This window comes from Acyrthosiphon pisum, chromosome A2 (genome assembly GCF_005508785.2).
Source record: "Acyrthosiphon pisum isolate AL4f chromosome A2, pea_aphid_22Mar2018_4r6ur, whole genome shotgun sequence".
Lineage (NCBI taxonomy): Eukaryota > Metazoa > Arthropoda > Insecta > Hemiptera > Aphididae > Acyrthosiphon > Acyrthosiphon pisum.
This window is the reverse complement of record NC_042495.1, coordinates 103,428,234-103,451,104: the sequence shown is the minus strand read 5'-3', so window position 1 is coordinate 103,451,104 and position 22,871 is coordinate 103,428,234. Positions and strand designations below refer to the sequence as shown.

Genomic DNA, 22,871 nt, shown 5'->3' with positions numbered 1-22,871 from the left:
AAAAAAATTTACAAGATGTGATTAATTTATAAATGTTTATAAATGTTGCTAGGTTGCTTACAAGTAAGTAATAGGTAAACAATAAATATAACTAATAATTAATAAGGATAAATCATATTGTATCACTGCTTATTTTTTATTTTTTTGGAGGGCCCATTTTAGTCTTTGCACACGGGCCTCCAGTGGCCTATTTACGCCACTGCTGGTTACACTGTTATCTATAAAATTACATTCATTTATTCACCGGTCATCACCCACTGTTTAAATTTTAAGGTATAATATAATATATTATAATTTATAATATATATTATTATACATTTTTATTCATGAGTAGGGCTAGGATTTATATGCATTTGCATATTATTTTTCTCAAGTCCATATTGATTGGTTGTGATATATGTCCACTATTTACCTTATCCTCGAATAAATAGAACCATTTTTTAGGTTTGCATATTTTATAGATTTAAGAGAATCTTGTTAATTTTGTTGATATAAGAAGATCAAAAATCAGAATGCTTATACCACTGAATAATACAATACAACTATTTATATGATCTAAGTGGCCATCTACAATAGGTATGGCACAACTCGCAGGGTGAGCCACGGCCCACCTGGCCCACCCCGTGCGCACGCCTATGCTCAAAGCCACCTCAAAAAATAATAATATGATATGAATTATAATTAAAAAAAAAAATTTGTGGGCTTGAGCACTTCTAAACATTTTTCCTGTTTCCGCCACTGAGCTAATAAACCATAAAGGCAACGGTATCTACAGTCGACTTTACGAACTTTGGTCGTAGAACCCACGAATGGTATGATTGGTACGAAGAATCACGATATCCAACGACATCTAGTACCTACATTTACTAGAGGCTGTTGCCGTATTCGAATTTTATCTTATATTTATATAATATATAACATTTTGATAATTAGAATTAGAAGAATTTTTGATAGAAGACTATTCAGAAGACGAATAAATAACTGATCGACAAATTGATTTCACTATCGCAGACAATGTAATTTTATAGTACCTCGCCCTCGCGTCTTTGTCATTGGGTCTCACGACATCACGTCACTGTAATAGTGTAATTAAGGCTTAAACTAAAATAAATAATAATTATAGTAATATATCGACTTATAAAATAATACGATTCTGGGTGGATCATAATTTTATTTCTAAGGAATAAGGATTAGTTCATGCTACTGTTACAGTCCTGAGCAGGATACTTAGTTCATCTAATATTGTATATTTGCATATTTATACCATTATTTGACTATTTTCTATTGGTCTTAATATAATAACATAACTCGAGGGATTGATATTATGATTTATGAGTTTATGACTTACTGTATCAGTCAAATATTAATATTTGTGATTCTTTTGAATTACAACCAAATAACTAAAAACATTTTATTTTTCATTTAAATATCCTATATAAGACGCCTCTTGTCTTAGAAGAGTATTTTTAAAGTTCTATATTATGTGTACAACTAAAGTGAAAATCCTTATTAAATTTAATTAAAATTAAAATTAATATGAATTTTTAAACATAATAACTTTCAATTTTTTATGACTGACAATAATCAGTAAATATGCTACTAACTATATTATAGTTAACAATAAAATGTAATAAATCACGTATATCTGTAATAATTTATGGGCATCAGAATTTATTAGAAATAAATTAATTTGGATAAAATAATCAATATTATGAATAAAAAAAAACATCTGTTTACATTTTACACCCAATAGGTACTCGAATTTAACTTGATTCTTATTCTAAGTTTAATGCGCATTGGCATTTCCATACAATCGTGGTCATCATTTATTGCAAAACATGGTCATCTAATTTTTTCAATCAGTTTAAATAGTTATTGTTAAGTGAGGTGCATTAAATAATATTCGTAATATACTATAATATTAATAAATAAATCATATTTAGGCAATAAAAAAAATTCTAATTTATAAGTAAATAATTAGATAGGTACAATGTTGAAATCTATTAAATTTACTATTTTTTTCAATAAACCAAATGTTTTTACAAAGTTATATAAATTTACAATAAACAAACAAAGAAATATATTCTTATATGTTAGTAGTCTGGTATTGGTGTTCCAGGAAAAAGTCTTGTAGTAGGGGTGGTTCGGTAAAGCACGATTGAGCATAAAACGATTGAGCATAGACCTTTTTAGCAACACAATTGAGCATAGAATATTTTATGCGATGTTGCCAAAATTTTGTAATTTATTATTTTCACGTATTATTACACCAATTATTATATCTGACGTAGCGCTCGCCCTCAGCTTTATCGACAATGTTATCGATTAATAAATTAGTTCCGGAGTACTATTCCGGATTACTATTGAGACTATTATAGACTTATAAATATTTTGATTTTATTATTTTCATAAGTCATAACTATTATTATTATTATTATTATTATTATTTCATTATTAGCAAAAAGATCTATATACTGTATTATAATGTGACTACTATTGAGACTATTATTGATTTATAAATATTTTGAATAATGTGACTAGGTATATTACATATTGACTATGAAAACATGATATTTTTTTGCCATGTTATATTTTGAATCATTATAATTATTTAAATAAATATTTTTGTACAATACAGTTTAAAATTGAATATGGCAACGTTGCAGAGTTTTTTATGCTCAATCGTGTCTCAGCCGGGTGGTTCTAGCCTAGTTTTAGATGTTTTTGATTTTATCTAAAGGAGATCTCCTTCGGTTTTATTTCTGTTATTTTTGAAGTTTTTATATTGGTTAATTCGTTGATAGGTAGCCAGGTATATTATCGATGGCATTGCGCACACATGCAGAGGCGTAATTAGGGGTATTAGGGGGACAGACACCCCCCCCCCCAAACCAACTTTTTTTTTACTGCTAACATTTTGATCAAAGTATTGGTAATGACCATTGATGTTTGCTGAAAACGTATAAGCCCTGCCCCTCAAACCAAATTCCAAACACATGTTGTAAGTGACATTTTCGTAATTATTGTTCAGGAGAACGATAATATCGCGATTTCGTGTCATGCCGATCACATGCACTACAACAAACGCGCCGACCAGACTAAAATATATTTACTATACACTTGCAACATTTGTACACAATATGCAAAGAGTTGTTGCCAAGACACAACCGTGCGAAAAACTAATTTTTCCAAATGTTTGCGCTCACGACATGTGTGCACTATGCGCCATCGATACAAACTCGGCTTGCAATATTATTGTTATTCAAACAGCGGCGGGAATTATTATCGATTTTCAAGGAGTTGAGTATAGGCAACTCAATTGTAATCTCAGTGGAAATTTGATAAGACCGCTGACCATTCGCAAAATCGTACGGTAGGTATAAATCGTACTCGTTCTATACGGCGCTAAATCGTACGGTAACTGTACGGTAACAGTAGAATATCGAATCGCGTTATACATATTTCATAAGTTGCGAGACGATGTCGCAAACGTCTATTTTAATCGTCTACGCCATTACCGTATTATGAATTACCTATATCAATATTATGACATTTTGAACTTTCGGTATTTTTCGGTTTGATAACGTAATATTATGGAAACTGATTGATACCGCTTTCGTTTTGGTCCTCCCGACCGCGGCGACTCGTTGTACAACTCTCGACCGCGGACAGCCTGTCGCGCGACGACAAAAATAATAACCATCGTCGTTACAGGCCGTCGCACGTCCGCTATCATAACGGGACGACGCTATCACAGAATAATATTCAACAATGTTCGATCCGGCGCTACAATAGGATTGTAACGATGACTCATGACGTCGCGCCGGCGGCGATTGTGACAGCCGACAACGCGGATTACCGTGCGCGATTCGGATCGGACTAGTTGGCAAAAATGGATTTCAGACGAAAAACACGTCAGCGAAAGTCCGTCGCATGACGTCGCGTGCGCTGGCCGCGACATCACCGGTAGTCGGCAGGTAGTATGGCCCGCGTCGCTGACCGCCCGGCCGCCGTCTGACCGACCGACCGACCGACCGACGTAGCCTCGTCCGATCGCATCGCATCGCCCGCCCGCCCGCCCATGTTGGCCGGCGGCTACGACATGGCGTGGCCACTGTTCGTCCTGCTCCTGTGCGCCAACGCGCTGCTGTGCCGGTGCCTGGACAAGGAGGACGTGATATTCGCCGTCAACGCCGGCGGCGACGCGCACGTCGACAGCTACGGCATACTGTACCAGAGGGACTTCAACCGGGTCGGCACCGAGTCCGACTACGGCAAGAAGCTGTCCATACAGCGGGTCAAGCCCCACGACCAGATCCTGTACCAGACCGAGAGGTATTCGCAAACCACCTTTGGTTACGACATACCCGTCATGCAGGACGGCGACTATGTCATGGTGCTCAAGTTCAGCGAGGTGTACTTCACCAACAGCGGCTTAAAGGTATCGCCGCAAACTCCTTGGTGACCCTCGCCAAAACAATATAACAAAACCCGTTTATCAAAATGATTGTTGTTTTTTTTAGGTGTTTGACGTTGTTCTGAACGGTCAACATGTAGTGGTACCGCTGTTGGACATCTACGACAAGGTCGGATTTGGCTCCGCTCATGACGAGTACATTGAATTTACGGTAGACGGCACAACGTTGTATTGGAGAGGGGAGATATCAGAAATCAAAGGAAATCTCGTTCGAGTGGATTTTATAAAAGTATGACTTGATGCTTCAAAACATTGTATTTAATTTTTGCCTACAGTACACAAAATATTGAGCCCATAGCCTAACAATTTCAATTTCTCCATTTGAATTAGGCGATTTGATAGTTGATGAATTAAAGTAGGTATTACGCTGAAAACCTAAATTTCCTAGACCAACCATCAAGTTATTATGGTTAGGTGACATATTGGTTGGCCAACATAATTTTAAGCACCTACATAACTGGTAAAAGTAACTAGTAAATATTATTTACTCAATTATCTGAATGTTCAGCGAACGCATTATAAAAGTATCAAATTGCGTTATTTTAAAGCAAAACAAAATATAGTACATAATATTATTTAAGTTTATTTGCCAAAAAATGTATAGATTTTATTTGTAGTATAAATAATTTTGCCACAGTTAGAAGTTAACGTTTGTGACAATTTCGACTTTTCTAGTATCTAAGTTTTTTATTATCAGGTAATTGAAGGTTGTAAATATGCACAAATGCCTATTAAATAGTTAATTGAAAAGATCGCCTATCCTATCGCCGTCGACTAATGATGCAGACATTGTAAATAGTTGAATATATTTAATATTTGTACAACATTTCCATATTTAAACAACTTGTGCGTTATACACAATCAATAATACATTAAGCGCATGATTTGAAATTTGTGAATATTGTATTATTTAGTAATAATACAACTTTATATATTTATATAATTTTATTTAATGTAAGTGTTTTAATTTTTGTATTAGGGTGAAAGAGATAACCCTAAAGTAAATGCAGTACTTGTAGCCAAAGGCCGGATTTCAGGTATTATAGATTAGTTTTCATTATAAGGTATACTGTGTACCAATCGAGCATAATTATATGCTTTTTTTATGATTTCTATTATTTAATATATTTTTTTTTCTTTTAGATATACCAAGATTACCAGATTTATACTCTGATATTGAACCACAACCACACGATGAGGTAGATGTGGAAGAAGATCCATCTGTTAGTGACAGCAAAGATCCTGTAAAGATGGTACAACACACTAGAAATCCTAGTGGACCCAGAGCACCAGATCCACAAGATGTAAATTCCATGAAGTTAATGCCAATATTTGGCGCCCTGATTGCTTTTTTTGGAGCACTTCTTCTACTTTGCAGACTATGAAGTGTTACATAATAAATATATATTTTTACTATTCTTTCTTTCCTTTTTTTATATATTACAAGACTACAGTATGTTCAGTATTTTTTTTTATATTTTAATATTATTAAAGAAAAACAAACATAAATTGCACACATCAAAAAAATTGTTATGGTTTACATATAATACTGTTACCTAATTTTTATTACAGTTGTACATAAACATTTTTTCATAGATTTGCTTATTAGGTATTAATATTTATTATAAAAAAAATTTTTTGGAAGCATATTTGTATTTCAAAGGACTGAGCAATTAGATTTGTTAATATTATGCTTAAATTTTAAATTTTTATTTGGGAAGGGGTTTATTGTAGTTTTACTGTAAGACTGTTTTTATTGTATATATGTTCAAACGAATGACAACAATAAAATCAATATCGTATTTTAAAAATGAATTGTATTAACTATCTATAATTTAATTTGTTAAATGGTAACTTGTAATAAAGCAATAGTTAGGTGGTTGTCATTAATTTGCTTTGATGTTATTGCACATGTTATAATTACAAACAGACATTTTATTTCAATCAAATATTATATTTAATATCATATTAAATATAATATGTTAAAACTTAATAATGATGTAACATAAAATACTGTGTAATTGCAAGCTGATATTTTGCATGATATTTAAAACAATTAAATGCTGTCTGTACTTTTGGTCCATTTTTAAAAATTACCAAAACAATATTATTTTTAACATACACATTTCGTATATATAAACAAAAAAAAATATATATAATAAATTAATAAATAAAAACATAGAACATATTATTGGTAACATGAAAAATATTGTATTAATCCCGTCAAAAATAATATATCACAAAAATTTTAAAACATTTACAAGACGCAAAAGAACGACTTTTGACTAGATTTCGTAAGGTATAGTCTCATAGATAGTCTATGTGGAATGTTAGTTATAAAATCACTTGTTTGCTAGGAAGATTAAAATAATAATAAAATTATGAAATTTGATTATTTCACATTCCATAAATATTTGACTAGAGTTAGTTAACTTAACCGTTAAACATTAGCCTAATGGTTATTGCACTATAACAAATTGTGTTAGTTTACAAAGAGAAAGTTCCGAGTTAGTGGCTCTCAGCAATTGGTGAGTCGTGCACGCTGATGACACTATCCGTATCAGAATTGGTGGAAAACGGCGTTAGTCTTGTGTATGGGATGGGTCTTTTTCTCGCACTACAAAATAATTGTTAACTGTTATTGGAGATTTAATTGCAGAATTCAAAATATTTGGTGAAAATGGAATTTCGATATTTACCAGCTTGTAAACAAAAAAAACTGCCAAAAATCAAAACTTAACAAATCTAAATAAAAAAAAAAAAAATAATAATAATAATAAAACACACAAATTATAATATAGCAATGATGCATAAACTTATCTGAAAGCAAAAACATAAGTGTGATGTCACTTGGAATTACAATTCAAAGTGCACAAATGATTTTCACATGTTCGCTTTTCCTACAAGCGATATTTTAAATAAGGTGTCCGTAACGGTCAACTACACTGTTCCAAGTGATACGTGAGGATGTACAATGAAATGTGTTGAATAACAAAAATGTACACAAGATAGTTTATTTGTAATTTTGTACAATTTTGCATTCAATTATGTTTTATTTTTGACAAATAAAAAAAAAATGGTAAATAAATAAAAACACGGTAAAAATTGTTTGGATAAATTCAAATCACACAATTATTTTTTATTGCATAGATAATAGTAATTTATATCTACATGGTCATGCATAAATATAATCTACTAGGAAAAAAAATAATGATTGTTGTTATAATTAAAAGACAATTTAAGCACATAAGGGTGGCAAAATAAAAATAATCAATAGTCAAAATAAAATTTGTTTTGCTAATGTAATATTGAATTAGCAAAAATAACTTTTTCATAAATTAACGGCTCATCATTTAGATATTATAGGACCAAATGTAACATAATTTACACAAAAAATTAAGTTTCTTATAGTTATATTCAACTGTAATAATTAAATTAAATTCATTTCCCATTTTATTTATTTGTAAAACAATAACTAAGACTTGCCATAAATTTACAAAAAGGTTGTATTTTACACACACTGGACAATATTTATACAAAATACATAAACTGATAGCCTGATACCTGTGTTCCAGTCTCATCATCCAAATCGTGATTCGAGCATAATTTAAAATGAGATAGGAACATAATTTTACTATTTTGTTTGAGAATTTGAGTAAATAAAAATTTAAACATATTATGTTTTATATAGTTTAAACAAACATTTTATGGAATTGTTTAACTCAAGATATATTTAATTAAAAATGAAATAGGAGATATAGAACACACACAACATTAAAATTTACCTTGTAATTCGTCTCCGATCCAAAAAACTAGGCGACCCCCGTCGCCTAGGTATAGATGCAGATCGAGACTTTGAACTACGGCTAGACCCAGAGCTGCTTGAGTCCTGGCTAGAACTAGAGCTGCGGGAGTAACGACTGCTTGATGAACTACTAGTCGAACGTGAACGGCTTGAACTATAGCGTCTCATGCTTTTGTAAGATGGTGATGATCTAGTGCTGCAACTACTATCACTGCTCCTCTGTCTCCGAGTTGAACGTTTGCGTTTAGATGTTTTATGCTTACGCCTTGGACTTGATTCTTCACTTGAGGAAACTCGTTTCTTACGTAAACGATCATTTGAGCTAACTGACATCGACAGAGACCGAGATCGAGATGTACTATCTTTAGTACGACGACGAGATGAGCGTGACTTTTTCTTTGAATATTTATCTTTAGATCGTTTTAATGACTTATGATGCTCAACACTTGTGTCACTCGCACTGCTGCTACTGCTACTTGAGCGGGAGCGCTTGGACTTCTTTCTAGTATTCACATCACTACAAACAAATAAATTTATTAAATTAGTCATTATTGAAGAGGAATGCACATTTAAAACTAGGCAAGACAAATTAAAGTGAATAAATTATATTGTTTACCTTATAGTTGATTATTAAATTAATTAATTATAGATTTTGATGACAAATAAACATTTAACAAACCTGTTACTAGATGACGAATCTTTAACACGTCTCCGTTTGACGGTTTTCTTTTTAACAGGCTCTTCATCCGAACTATCACTTGAACTGGAAGAAGTCCTAACTTTACGTTTTTTCTCCATTAGTTTTTTTTTAAGATGAAGCAGTGCTTGCTCTTGTTTTTCGTGCAACTCAAATACTTTTTTTATTTTCTCTGTAGTGATTTCTTTAATAATATTTAAATCAATATCTTCTTCTAACCCACCTTCTTCACTTGTACTAGAATCTAAAAATACTTGATCTATTCGATCATTTGTCTTTCGAGATTCAGATATCTTATGTTGATTTTCACTGTTTTGTGATCCTGATATCAAGTCATCGGTACGTCCATTAGACTTGGTTACAACTAAGCGATCTTCACTATTCTCACGCAATGAAAAAGTGTATTTAGTACTCTTTAGATTTTTTTCTTCATTAATTTTTGATTCACTCAATTTAGCATTCAAATCCTTGGGAGGTGGTGTGTAACATGACTTGTCACTATCACTATCAGCAGGAATACAGGTTAACTTCTCAGGTTGAAAAGGTTTCTTTCTTAGTTCTTTAATAGGACTTCTTGAATTCCGTTTCCTTGAATTGTATTTTGAGTCTGCTTTATCAGATTTTTTATCATATTTTTCTTTATTTGATTTACTATCATCACGATTTGTTTGTTGCCTATATGAATATTTATCATAATCTCTCTCTCTATCCCTATCACGTTCCTTTATCGGTGTTCTATGTCTAGGCGAATTGTCTTGTTTTTTAGAATCATAAACAAAGTCTTTAGACTTTGGCTTGTTAGGTTCTTCGGTTATTTTATCTTTTTTCAAGTTTTTAGAGTTTTCTGATTTAGAATCTCTCTTACGGTAATCCTCACGATCACTCTTATACTTGTATTCTATTTCTTTTGTATCATTCTTAAATGTTTTATCATTATCCCTTTTATGTTTTTTATGGTTATTCTCAGACTCATATTTTTTTTTAGTTTCAGTAGTTATTTTATTAGATTTATCATCATCATACTTCGATTTAACTTGAGACAAATTCTTGTTGACTTTTACTTCGTCAGTTCTAAAAAAAATAATAGAAAATGTGATCAATAAATACAATTGATCAATTGTAAGATTAGAATAAAAAAAATAAGACCAAGAAAGCAATATTATAAAATCAGAAGTTGATTATTACATCATACTTATTAACTTTTAAAATTGTTTTTTTTAGAATACTATTCTACTAATTCCTAATATACTATTCTTACTAATTCCTAAGGCATAATTTACTAACTTTGTTTATTGTATTCATAATATTCTAAATTTCTAAAAACACTTTAGTAATAACAAAATATTTTCAGTAATTTTCGACAAAAATAAAACCAAGATATTTTTATCTAACTGAATATAGAACCTTGAAAAATGTTACCTTTAAGAAATTAAAACCCTTAATAATATTGTTTAATTTGTGTATAAAACAAGTATTTTTCACCAAACCGTACTTGAAGAATGTTTTGTAAAATATCATAAGATACGTTTGATAAAAAATACCAATGCAGCGTATCAAATAATTGAATATACAAATTTACAATTTAAATTAATTTATATTAATTTATTAACAAAAATACTACCTTGGACTATCTTCAGATGAAGAGCTATGTTTCTTCTTATGTTTTTTTGATTTTTTCTTATCGCTTCCCTTTTCTCTGTAAAAACAAAACATATATAAATTATTCAATATTAACAACTAAATTAAATGTGTAAAAAATGAATTTTATTAATTACAAAAAAAAGTAAAATATTCATAAAAATATTATCCTGCCATTTTTCTGAAAGTTTAAGATAGTTAAAATTTAAAATATTATTTATTTAGCTTAATTCAATATTAGTGTACTGAAAATTAATTAAAATATTTTAAGATTTACCAATGATCAGAAAAATAATAATTAAATTTCAATTATGTCAAATCAAAATATTTAATACTAACAATTATTCAATATCAAATATCAATAATATGAAATAAAATTGTAAAATAATATAATTATATACATTTTTCATTAGATTAAAACTAATTGAGGGGAAAAAATATTATTATATTATAATATGATAAATTTTTTGAACTTAAGAATAAAAAATTCACTCATAAAATATTAATGATGACAAACAAAAATGTTGAACTTTATTCATATTTTATTTACATATTCTAGTCACTAGAATATAGTGGATATAAAAAAATAAAACAATAATAATTAATTAGTAAAAATGTTTAAACACATTTGAATTGCATAATATTATAATAATAAATTGTCAAATAACCTAAATATGTGTATTAGATTTTGAGCAGAACAAGAAAACTGTTCATTTTTTTTTTTAGTTATTACTTATTAGCAAATGAATAATATTGTTATAATAATTATTATTTTAGTTTATGTGAGTATAGCAGAATACAATACTGTATGGAAAATCACACCAAAACAAAAATTATTATATGGAAAACATAGTAACTTACCACTATTTAGTTTAATATCCTTTAATCAGTTTAACTAAACAGTAATCAACAAATTGCCTAATTAAACAAATAGTTTTCAGTTCATACATCTAAGTGTGTCATAAAAATGCATAAAGCTACTTTTTATAAAATGATGATCAAAGGTTTACTTAGACAATTGTAGTTCTTCTAAACTAAAATTAGATAAAAATACTATTACATAAACAAGATCAAATTTAATCTTTGATCATCAGCTTAGTGGCAAATATATTTTTTACTTTTCCATAAATCTAACAAAATGTTCTGATTAATAGTTATAAAATTAAAGGCTTTAACATACTTGTCACTTTTATGAGATTTTGATTTCTTCTTCTTTCGTTTTTTGTGCTTAGGACTTTTAGACCTTAAATGAAAAAAAAATGAATAAATGATTATACAGTTTTGTTAAAAACTTATTAATGTTCCAAATTGTGTATAAAATATGAGTTTTAGTAAGAAAAGTATAACTCTTACTGTAGTTCATTTGCTATACTGCTGTCTTTATTTGTTGAGGTGTCTTCATTCATTTGTGTTTGCACAAGTGCTTGGTCTACCTGCAACGATTTTAACTGGGCCAGTGCTGCTTCTTTAATTTTTCTTTCTGGATCTAAGCTAGAGCCTTCAATAAAAAATTCTGATATACCAAAAGCTTCTCTTAGTCTTGCATTCTTTTTTAACTGTTCATCGGCAAATTGATGAGAATCCCTTACACTGAAATATAAAATAAAAATGAATTATTTTATGATATAAATAAGAAAATATAAAAATTAAAATCTTAAAATATGAATATAAAAATTTCTTTTTCTTAAAATTATCCAATTTATTTTCTAAACCTAACAGATAAGATTATGGTATATACAACATTCAAAATATTACCTAATATATTAAATACATAAAACGTTCATATACTATAATATACAACCTACATAATTACTTGTATTTAGCAATCAATTCATATCAGATATCTAATAGTTATATATAAATTTAAATATTATGCTGGGAAAGTATAAGTCTCCATTAGCTATAACACTGTTTTTTAAATTTGTTTACTTAAAATACCTTAAAAATGATTTTAAGCTATTAATATTAGCAAACTGCATTCCATTAACGCAAACTGCGTTCAGACAACCCCAAGGCACATGATGAAGGAATAAAGAGCCTTTTGCATTTAAAGTTGATATTGAGCCATTCATAGTATGTGTTCTACCCAGACAACAATCACAACTATTCTGCTTATTTTTTTTTTTCCGGCGTCGTCTAGACTTTTTTTTCTTGAGATTAACATTTACTTTTTGAATAGATTTTGTTTCAGCCATTATCATAGCATTTGTAGGGTTTTTAAACACAGATCTTAGAGTTTTTTTCCATACCCGCTTGAAACATTGTTGTTCAACATTATTTGGGTTGGACATTTTATTCTTATTAATGTAGTGTAAATCAATTAAGTTAAAATATATTAAATACTAAGTTAAATCTTATCACAATTTCAAATATTTGGAAGACTTGATTGAACATTAATTTAATTTATAAATGGAAGACTAAAATATGTATTGTTAAAATACTAATATCACATGTAAATAATGGAAGACATAGTTAAATATTTAATTTTTATTAGATCATGGTGGCTTATACTGTGGTTCCTTCATGATTTACATAGTTAGTTCACAATATTTTATTATTTAACACTAATTTCACTCATTACAAAACTCAAAGCAAAATAAACACACACAACTTATAAAAAAAAAATCTCCATGCATATATAAATACATATATACAGTGACTCATGCACTGTTTACCAATGGGTGGTGCTTTTGATGGTGAAGAGGGGTGGGTTGTAGTATTGATCCAAACAGGGATGCAATGTTGGTGGAATAACTCCCTTTATATACAGTGATTACATATTACATTTTTATTAAGAAATGCATTTGATTTGTATTTTGTTTAACAATAATTTAACACTAAATAATAAACATTTTAAATTTAAAGAATCTTATTAAGCAAATAAAAAAATTGAATAGATACCTGTATTTGTAATTATTTCTTTGGTAGAATAATCTAAATAACATTTATCATGAAATTTATAAAATACAAAATTAAACTCAGAGAAACTTATATAAATTACTGATTTGTAATAATAATATACAATATATTATAATGTTAATACAAAATATTGCATTCATGCAGAATAAAATAAAGTTTGACCATTATCAAATTTGTATAATTTATCATACATAGTAAAACCAAAAATACGTATCACTCTAGTACTAACATAGACGTATTAATTACCTATAGGTCAAATAACAATGAGTGTTTAATTAGAATATTATAAAAGTACTAATATTAGTCATTATTATTGAGAGATTATTTTTTTAAGAAGATATCATGTCTAGTTTAAAAAATATGTATATCATATACAGTAAATATATATGGTTGACTATAATATAAAATTATTTATACTTACATAGGTCTACCGCATTCATCATATTCCGTTGCAGTCTTTTGTTTGCCCAATAATGTGACTCTAAAATTATTTATCTTTTTGATAATTTCATCTTGAGAAAAACTGCAAAACAAATGTTTAAATAAGGATGAATAATATAAACCTAGGTACTGGATTTATATCAGCACAAGTAATAATATATACCCCTGGTCTTCCAAAGACTGTTCGAGTTCGATGCATTTCAACTCAACCTTTCGCTTACGGTCGTGATCCAACAGCTCTTGGTTGGGCTGACGATTGGCAGCAGAATCGATTTTGGCCAACTCTTCATCGGTCTTGAATGACGTCTGGTCTTTGACTTTTTTTATGGCCGCCCAGTTCCGTTGTACGTAACCGTTGGTGCCCGATCCACGGGCTGTTGCCAAACCGATTCCGTTGTACATCGTCTGCAAAAAACCAACAATATCGCAAATGATTTAGGAAACGGTCTCGTAGAAATGTACGATCAGCGCAACATATACGTAGTCATTAACTACAGTACTAAGCATGGACTAAGTAGAGTCAGTACTCACTATCACGAACGTCTAATGTGTAATAACACTTTTATCGGACAATATAATAATAATGAGAGTAAACACAATAGTGATGCCGCACGGCACGCGCATCATAATATACGATTTTAATTTATATATTATTTATTATTTTATAATACTGCACCAGCACTACTAGCGCCCTAGCGCTGAGGTTTTCCAAGACGACGTCTCGTACCGTTACAATAATTTCCAGGCTGATTTTTGATAACCGATTATCGAGTCATCAAGTTGGTAGTGCTCACTAAAATAGATAATGCTATCTTAAATCGTGCTGCTCATTGGAGTGATATCAAGTATCAACTTGTCCGAAAAATGAATCCCTTCTCTGCCGCTTGCCATAGACGGGAATCCAATGTCCTAAGCCCATTGCTAAAATCACGGATAAACTGGCCCATGATAGAAATAACTTACTAAGTTATTACTATCATGAACTGACCAAAGTTTTCTACGACCGTGTGGTGTGAATTAGAGAGCTTTAAGCTAGTGTGGACGTGTGCCGTGTGGTGAACGTTCGTTTGGTAGTGACTAGTAAAAATATAACGTAAAACCAGATCATAGTTTACTATTTAGAATGTAAAACGTATGATAAACCATTTTGCTTTTTGGGGTTAAACGCGGCAAACATTGAACATGCATCAATTATGAGTTGGGGACACGATTTAATATAACATACGTACCTATATAAGTATATATATATTATATTATAGTACAATATACGTATATGCCATAAATCATAATAATATGGTATAAACCATGCCTCCCATGGTCTTGTCTTATCACACTATCACCAAAACTGATAATGTTTGATAGTTGATAGTGATAATTTCCATGAGCGGCGATCGAGGCAGCTTATATTTTACATCGATTCGCCTACAAATCATTGTAAATTTTGTAAATTGTAATTTGTAACATGACTACGTGAGTCGTTTGGAAAAACGTTGTTCAATATGTTGCTGAAAACTTTAAACTTTCACAGATTTAAGTGTGGATTCGCACCCGGTAATATTCCTAATTTTTGTACAGTTTTTGAAGACATAAGATTAATAAATATTTCCTTAATAGTGCTCCGGGCATCCAGGTTGTTTAGCAATTCTCCACCGTCTGACGTCCAACAGCCCTCTGATGAATCTATATCCGGAAAACAAGTTAAACCTGAAAGGAAATCGGTTGTCCCATCCAACTCTAGATTTATATATCCAGAGTTTTTACCCGATCCTAAAATTGAATGGAGAAACTCGTTACGAGAAAAACTAGAACGCATGGACATGATACAAAGAAGAAAACATATAGATATTCCTGAATTTTACGTTGGTAGGTATTAGATGACTTTTTGATCAGATCAACATTTTGTCTATAAATATGCTGCTCAAAAATAGTCCAATAGAGAATAATTTATTATCATTCATTAATATAATAATTGTTTACACTTCAAATCATATTTGATACATAGGTATTACCATTTATTTATTAACGATAAGATTGTGATTAGGTAATTTTATTTTCTAACTAATTACTAGTAGTTTTGCAGACCGAACTCAACTTATAAATATCAAAATTTCATATTTAATTATTCATCACCACTACCACCCCGCAATATACAATATTTACTTATAATGAAGCTATGATATAATTAAAATAAGGCTGGATTTTAGTATAAACTTTGACTCCACTGTCACTACCCCTCTGAAAAGTTGAATCAAAAAAAATCAAAAATTGCTTATTACTAAAATATCCCATTTATGTATATGTTGTATACATTCATATAATATTTAACATATTAATATTTTTTTATTTGTTTTAGGGTCCATCATGGCTGTTTCATCATCTAATCAGCATGCTCCCAATAAAGCTACTCGCTTTGTAGGTATATGCATTCAACGTTTAGGATGTGGTCTCAGAGCTAATTTCACCCTTAGAAACGTTATTAAGCATGTTGGTAAGCGAATACATATAAATGTGATTTGTTTTAGTTTATACAAATAATAGTTTAAATTATATAATATATAGGCACGGAAATGAAATATCAACTTTATGATCCAACTATACAAAAGATTGAAGTTTTACGCTTAGAGAAACGTCTTGATGATGAGTTATTATACCTGAGAGATGCACCTAATGAATACAGTACATTTGATGAAAATATGGAAGTTGAATATTTACCTGAAGGAGCACCTGTTCCAGTTAACCCTGAAATGGTAAAAAAAAAATAATTAAAACAACTTAAGAAATTACAGTCAAATATTTTTTTTTTAGGTTAAACTAAAACCTAGACCTTGGCGTGCTAGGTGGGAAAGAAAAAATATGAAAGGGCTAGCTGACTTAGGGCTAGAAGATCGATTTTATGAAAGAGCTGAAGAATTAGCAACACCCTGGGAGAAATATGACTTAATGAAACAGTACAGGTAAATTAAATTTTCTACTTATTTTATTGACAATATATTTTTAATATAATTTTTTGTGTTATAGGAAAACAATACCAGAAGAAGAACAAAAAGAAATATTTGCCGAAGTATATTCAGAATTACACGAAGTTGAAGTAATGCGCAAGAAACTGAAACGAAAAAAAGTTTTTATTAAGCCTACCAAAAATGTATAGAATAAAATTTTAATTAATGTACAATACAATATCTAAATAAAGATATTTTTTTATCTAAGAATATATTTTTATTTCTAATAATCGTATAAAAAATATTATTTCACTTGATTGGCGTGCCTATCTGGTTTTCCAGTTTTAGCTCTGGTTATATACACATATTAACGGGGTTGCTACTAATTTTTTTCTTAAAAAAAGTGAGAATAGTGAGTATTTTATTTTATATTCTAGTAACAATGAGTATTATTTTCATATTATAGGTGAGTTTTTTAAACAAAAATGTAAAAAAAAAATACAACAGTTTAAAATATTTTCAGTTAATTATTTACAAGTTATAAATAATACATATAAAATAATTTTGTTTAAATATTAATAATATGTGGTTCTACCTACAGTACCTAAATTATATAACATAAATAAAATTTTATTTAACCAACAAACATAACAACTGTAGAAACTGATATTATAGTATTATATTTATTAATTTTTTGAATGATATTATAATATACTAAAATATAATATACGTATTTGTAATTAAATATTAATAATGTGGTAATTATAGATACTAATTAAAGTTTAAAAAATATTTGTTCAACCATTTTCATGAGGTTATGAGTAATATTATAGTCTGGGGATTTTTTTTCCTAAGGTCGGTGATTTTTATTCAGCAATTCATTTTTTTTTTTTTTAAATAGTTTTAAAACATAAACAATTATAAAAATTTCGATTATTTAATTTAAACACTTGTTTACATTTAAAGATTTTTAAAAAAGTGAAAAAAGTGAGGAATCAATGAAATAAGTGCGAAAAAGTGAGCACACTCAAATAAAGTGAGAATAGTGAGAAATAGTGAGTGCGTAGCAACCCTGTTAAATTAAGTTGAGGACGCAACCCATACGTTTGTTGATTTCGTCTTACAGACGAACGACATGGCAAATTTTCGTTATCTATATAGTTACAAATTACAATAGTATGATGTTATTTTTGATATTTGAGTGAATTATTTACCTATTAATTATTATCAAACTTTTAAGCAAGTGACATTATTTGTGATGAGATGTCAGCTTATATCTGATGTTTTAATATTCAAGCGAGATGAGCATTTATAATTTGTGATATTTCACATAACCATTTGACATTTCTATATTGAAAATAAAAATAACTAACAATTTTCTGACGCTTAAGCACAGATACTTCTTACCCCTAGGGTTAGCGGTACCTATTTTTGATATTTTAGAATATCAGTATACCGTGAATTGGTAATTACCAAAAATACCTACATTTATTATTTATCATTTATATATAATCGTAATGGCATTATATGGCATAATATAATTTAAAGGCTATAGCCCTAGCCTAGATTGAAAACTTGGAAACACTGAAGGCGCCCTATCAAACAGAACGCGTTAAAGCGGTAAATGGCTCGTCGGAGTGGTGCTTTCACACGCGTGAATAACGCCGCATTGTAACAGATTACGAAACCACATGATGTCAAAATAACGCATTCTGTTTGACAGAGTCTTAATAAATTCGGAGAGGTTTATACTCTGGATGGCACTTTTGATCATTATCGAGGAACAAATTGTACCTACAACATTTTTGGTAATTACCGGGATACGGTATTTTCCATAACTACCGAAAATATCGCACAACAGGTGATACCGGTAATAAACAAATACCAGATACCGGTATCAAATTTTGAAATATCGCCAGCCCTAGGTCAATTCATTCTAATATCAAAACTAACAAAAGGTGGGTAAGTGAATGTCGCTCTGCTGTACAATAGGTTACAATAGGTTACCTAATATCATTGTATAAGAAATACATTTCTGAGCGGAGACTGCGTATGTCCTCCTAGGTATAAGACATATTATATACTTATCTTTGGTAGGTATTAAAGAAAAAATTGACCTATAATAGCTGGTAGGTACCTATAATAAATTCCAAATTAATTATATCACAATATTCATTAGGTACATATCGCGTTATACATCAACAACAAACCGTGATACTATCATAGATATATAATAGTATACTTTAGAAGTTTCAAGTACCCACGAATAATATTATACAATCACAACAAAATAACTAAAATAGTTATTCTAGGCTTTTTAATATGCAATTTCGTCCAAATTCGAACTTAAAATGACTATAAAAATAAACTGTGTTTATGTATTTTTTAGATTTTTTGGTAACAGAAGAAACTATAATACTTACGTAGAATCTTGTTTTAAATTTTCAATCCTTAGATATAAAAGTTATTAATTTTTAACAACAAAATAATTATTCAATTTTAATTTGGATAAATTTTGTCAAAATTCGATCTTTAAATGCTTTATAAAAAAAAAAATTGTGCCAATTTTAATATTTTTCAACTGCTATTGTAACAATATATCAAGAGTCTTGTATTATATTTCTACACTTTTTGGCCCAACAGATAAAACTTTATTGATATTCATAGAAAAAAAAAATCGAAGTATGAAATTGTCCGTAAAAAGCTCAAAACAAGTCAAAATATTTTGAAAATGTCATCAAGTATAAGAGTTGATAAAATAAACATTCAGTGAAATTTTCATGCATCTAAAATTATTCGTTTGTTGAATAACGACAAAATAAGAAAATCGCTACATGAGAAATCGAGTGAATGTCCAATGTTGTAAAAAATTGAATTTCAACCGCTCAAAAAACTTTATTAATTTGACTTTCCAACAGACATTTTTTTTTTTGATAAAGGTAGATAATCTTATAAGGAATCTTGTATTACATTTTAAAATCTTAGATTGAAAAAGAAAATTTTTTACGAATTCTTATCTCAAAATAATTTGGTAATTTTCGTGATTTTTCCATATTTTGTCAATTTTTTTAACTTTAAATGGTTATAAAAAAAAAACTGTGACTTAGGATTTTTAATATTTTTCAAATGCCATTGTAACAATATAGTAGAAGCCTTGTATTCAATTTTCAAGTATTTTTACTCAACAAATAAAGTTTTATTGAAATTCATAGAAAAAAAAACTAATAAAACTGGATTCTGGAAACTGAAAATGTCCCTTAACAGTTCAAAACAAATCAAAATATTCATGTAAAGAAAATGGAAATATAAACGACCAGTGAAAATTGCATGTATCTACCTACGGTCATTTGTTTTAAAGTTATTCCGTTTTTCCCCAATTTTCTTTTGTTTTTCACGGCACTTTTGAAAATTACTGGGAATTTTCAATTTTGACCTCCCTAATGCACCAACAATATTTACTTTCCCATCGAACAAGATACTGAAGTTGAAAATCGAAGCATTATTTCGACTACTTATCGTGTACACAGTCACAAAAAAAAATTTAAGTATTTTTTACAATAATTGTATTACAAAATTTACATAAATACCGTAAATACAGTAATATTTTTGCAAGGGACAGTAACTAGTTAAATAGATACTTTTGTTGATAACCTTTAACTTAACTAGTTAAAAAAAAAAATAGAATATTAGAAGATAACTTAGTTAGTAACAAAGTTATTTTATAAGTAATTAGCACTTAACTTAGTTATTTATGAATAATAAACTGTACAGCTTTTGCATTGATTTTCAACAAAAATAACAGTTACGTAAATACTGTTATAACATGACAAGATGTATTAAATACATTATTACTATAGTGACTATAAATTATAATTGTCTATTTTGAAACATAATTAGGAGGTTTAGGTACTTATATTTTCTCTAAAAACACGACATCTAAGATGTCTGTTAATTTTAATTGATAGTTATAAAATCGCCAGAACAACGGGCTTAATTTCTAATATACCTGCAGCATACAATATATTTCCTACTAACAACACTTTTCAACGACATACAATAAAACCTCTTACAATGGACCACCTATAAGACAAAAAGTTATTTAAAACAGAAAATAAAAACAGTTCCGTACAACCTATATACCGTATATTTTAGTCTCCCAATAACAGAAAATCAGTTAGTACTGAGTCAGTCCATTATAAGGTTTTACTGTAATATTACATTAAAAAAAAATAACTTAAGTTATTATTTTCCTGAAAATGTTTAACTCATCTTAGTTACTTACTCAAATTAATTTATATTTAAAAATTAACTTTAACTTGGCTTATTTATTATTTTAGGATAACTTAACTTTAACTATTTAAAAAAAGTGGTTCACTTGCCCAGCTTTGTATTTTTGTAGGATTCACTAACATAAAATAAAATAAAATAAAATAGAAAAATCTAGAATGATAATACCAAAGTAATAATTTTTTTTTAATAGTAGACAATTTATTTGTTCATTTGATTAAATACATTTTATTTGTTCAAATGTGAAATAAAGACAAGTTCCTTCTTTTGAAAAAAAATTAGATTTTATTAGGTAAGCTTTTAAATCAGTAAACATTTTTCTTTATAAGTTTTAACTCTCTTAGTTAGGTAGTCATTTAATTATTGAAAACTAGAAAATTAAAGATTTTCAATATATCTAGAGCTTTTATCATCTTATTCTAGATTAAAATAAGATTACTCATTATTATACAATATTAAAAACTATTGGTATTCACTTGATAGATGAAAAATAAATGTTGTTGGATTGTACAATTTTTACCAACAGTACAAATCAGTTAAAAAATTTCTAAAATTATTTTCAAAATTAATTATAAATAACTTATACTAATATGTAATATATATGTATACATAACAATTAAAATGACAGTTATGTGTATAAATATTTATATTACAATGAAAGATGAAATACAATTTTTAAATTTCACTGAACTAGACATACTATTACGTCCCTGTATTTTATAATATTCTCATTTGCTGCTTACCATACAAGATATAGAAACCTTGCCTCGTATTATTTTAAACTTAACTAATTAGATAGATCATAAGATCTCAAAATAAAAATTTTATTTTACTTAGCATACACAGGTTGCAGTTGATAAAATATAGTGTAGCAGTGAAAGGATTAAGCAAAATAATATTATAGCTTGCCCATGCATATTGCATATGATCCTTTAAAAATTATATAAATTATGTCAATTTGTTTATTGTTGACAAATTATAAATACAACAATATTACTTATTAGTAAATGAAGATTAATGATTATAATTAAAATATTTTTAGATCCTGGGTAACATTTATATATATATATATATATATGTATTTTTATGTTGGGTATATATTTGAATATTTACAATACTAATGAAGGTTCTACATTTTGTCTGTAAAAATAAACATATCTTTATAATGTGCTACTTTATTTTGGATCAAACTTAATACATTACTAATATATTTGAAAATCAATATGTATCAGTTAAAATTTATTTTAAAAAAAGCAAGTTAAAATAACAAAAAAAAAAAATCACATTTTTTCTTTTTTTTTATTAATATAAATATTTATTTCTATAGTTAGACGAACACCCGAGTTAGAAAAAAAAAGTATATATATTTGTTTTATTTGTTTGAATTATTGGAGATAAATATATAAATTTATCTTATATTTTTAATATAATAATTAATATATAAAAAAAACACACATTGAATTTTAAATTATAAAAAGTAATAAGAAATATTAGGTACCAAAAATGTACTCGATTGGCTGGATCTTTGATAACCAATATTTATTTCAAAAATATTTTTTTTTCGCATTGACACATAATCTGAAACAAAAATAGAAATAATATAATATTAGACTATACACAATTACAACTCTTTAAGTTGCCATTATTTAATAAAAATTAAGAGGACGT

The 22,871-nt window shown here is 28.6% G+C and overlaps 4 protein-coding genes across 10 annotated transcripts in view; 2 read left to right on the top strand and 2 right to left on the bottom strand.

Moving 5' to 3' along the window:
* Positions 1-3,641: 3,641 nt before the first annotated feature.
* Positions 3,642-5,894, top strand: LOC100160927 (malectin-like). The gene is made up of 4 exons (NM_001246114.2): positions 3,642-4,441; positions 4,524-4,706; positions 5,457-5,514; positions 5,621-5,894. The coding sequence occupies exons 1-4, from the start codon at positions 4,082-4,084 to the stop codon at positions 5,860-5,862; spliced, it is 843 nt and encodes a 280-aa protein (NP_001233043.1). The 5' UTR covers positions 3,642-4,081; the 3' UTR covers positions 5,863-5,894.
* Positions 5,895-6,665: 771 nt separating this feature from the next.
* On the bottom strand, positions 6,666-14,669 carry LOC100163695 (peptidyl-prolyl cis-trans isomerase G). 7 transcript variants are annotated; one of them, XM_016807326.2, is made up of 11 exons: positions 14,509-14,669; positions 14,141-14,382; positions 13,958-14,059; positions 13,519-13,551; positions 11,971-12,207; positions 11,798-11,860; positions 10,601-10,675; positions 8,962-10,050; positions 8,263-8,799; positions 7,177-7,222; positions 6,666-7,094 (listed from the first exon to the last, which is right to left on the bottom strand). In XM_016807326.2, the coding sequence occupies exons 2-10, from the start codon at positions 14,377-14,379 to the stop codon at positions 7,207-7,209; spliced, it is 2,391 nt and encodes a 796-aa protein (XP_016662815.1). In that variant the 5' UTR covers positions 14,380-14,382; positions 14,509-14,669; the 3' UTR covers positions 6,666-7,094; positions 7,177-7,206. The 7 variants fall into 7 exon arrangements, 6 of the variants coding, with proteins under 6 accessions (XP_016662815.1, XP_029345180.1, XP_016662813.1 ...); XR_003839434.1 differs by lacking the exon at positions 7,177-7,222 and having other exon boundaries at positions 8,042-8,799; XM_029489320.1 differs by having other exon boundaries at positions 6,666-7,222.
* Positions 14,670-15,337: 668 nt separating this feature from the next.
* On the top strand, positions 15,338-17,180 carry Mrpl19 (39S ribosomal protein L19, mitochondrial). The gene is given in 6 exon segments (NM_001162087.2): positions 15,338-15,528; positions 15,592-15,840; positions 16,331-16,465; positions 16,537-16,724; positions 16,783-16,931; positions 16,996-17,180. Coding segments are annotated over 6 exon segments (903 nt in total). The 5' UTR covers positions 15,338-15,476; the 3' UTR covers positions 17,126-17,180.
* A 5,178-nt stretch (positions 17,181-22,358) lies between these two features.
* The window catches only part of LOC100165036 (ubiquitin-like modifier-activating enzyme 1), a 4,597-nt gene continuing 4,084 nt past the window's right edge, over positions 22,359-22,871 (bottom strand). Inside the window, exon 2 of the mRNA XM_001943472.5 lies at positions 22,359-22,781. The gene's annotated coding sequence lies outside the window, so the exon portion shown is untranslated. The remainder of the gene's footprint in view (positions 22,782-22,871) is intronic.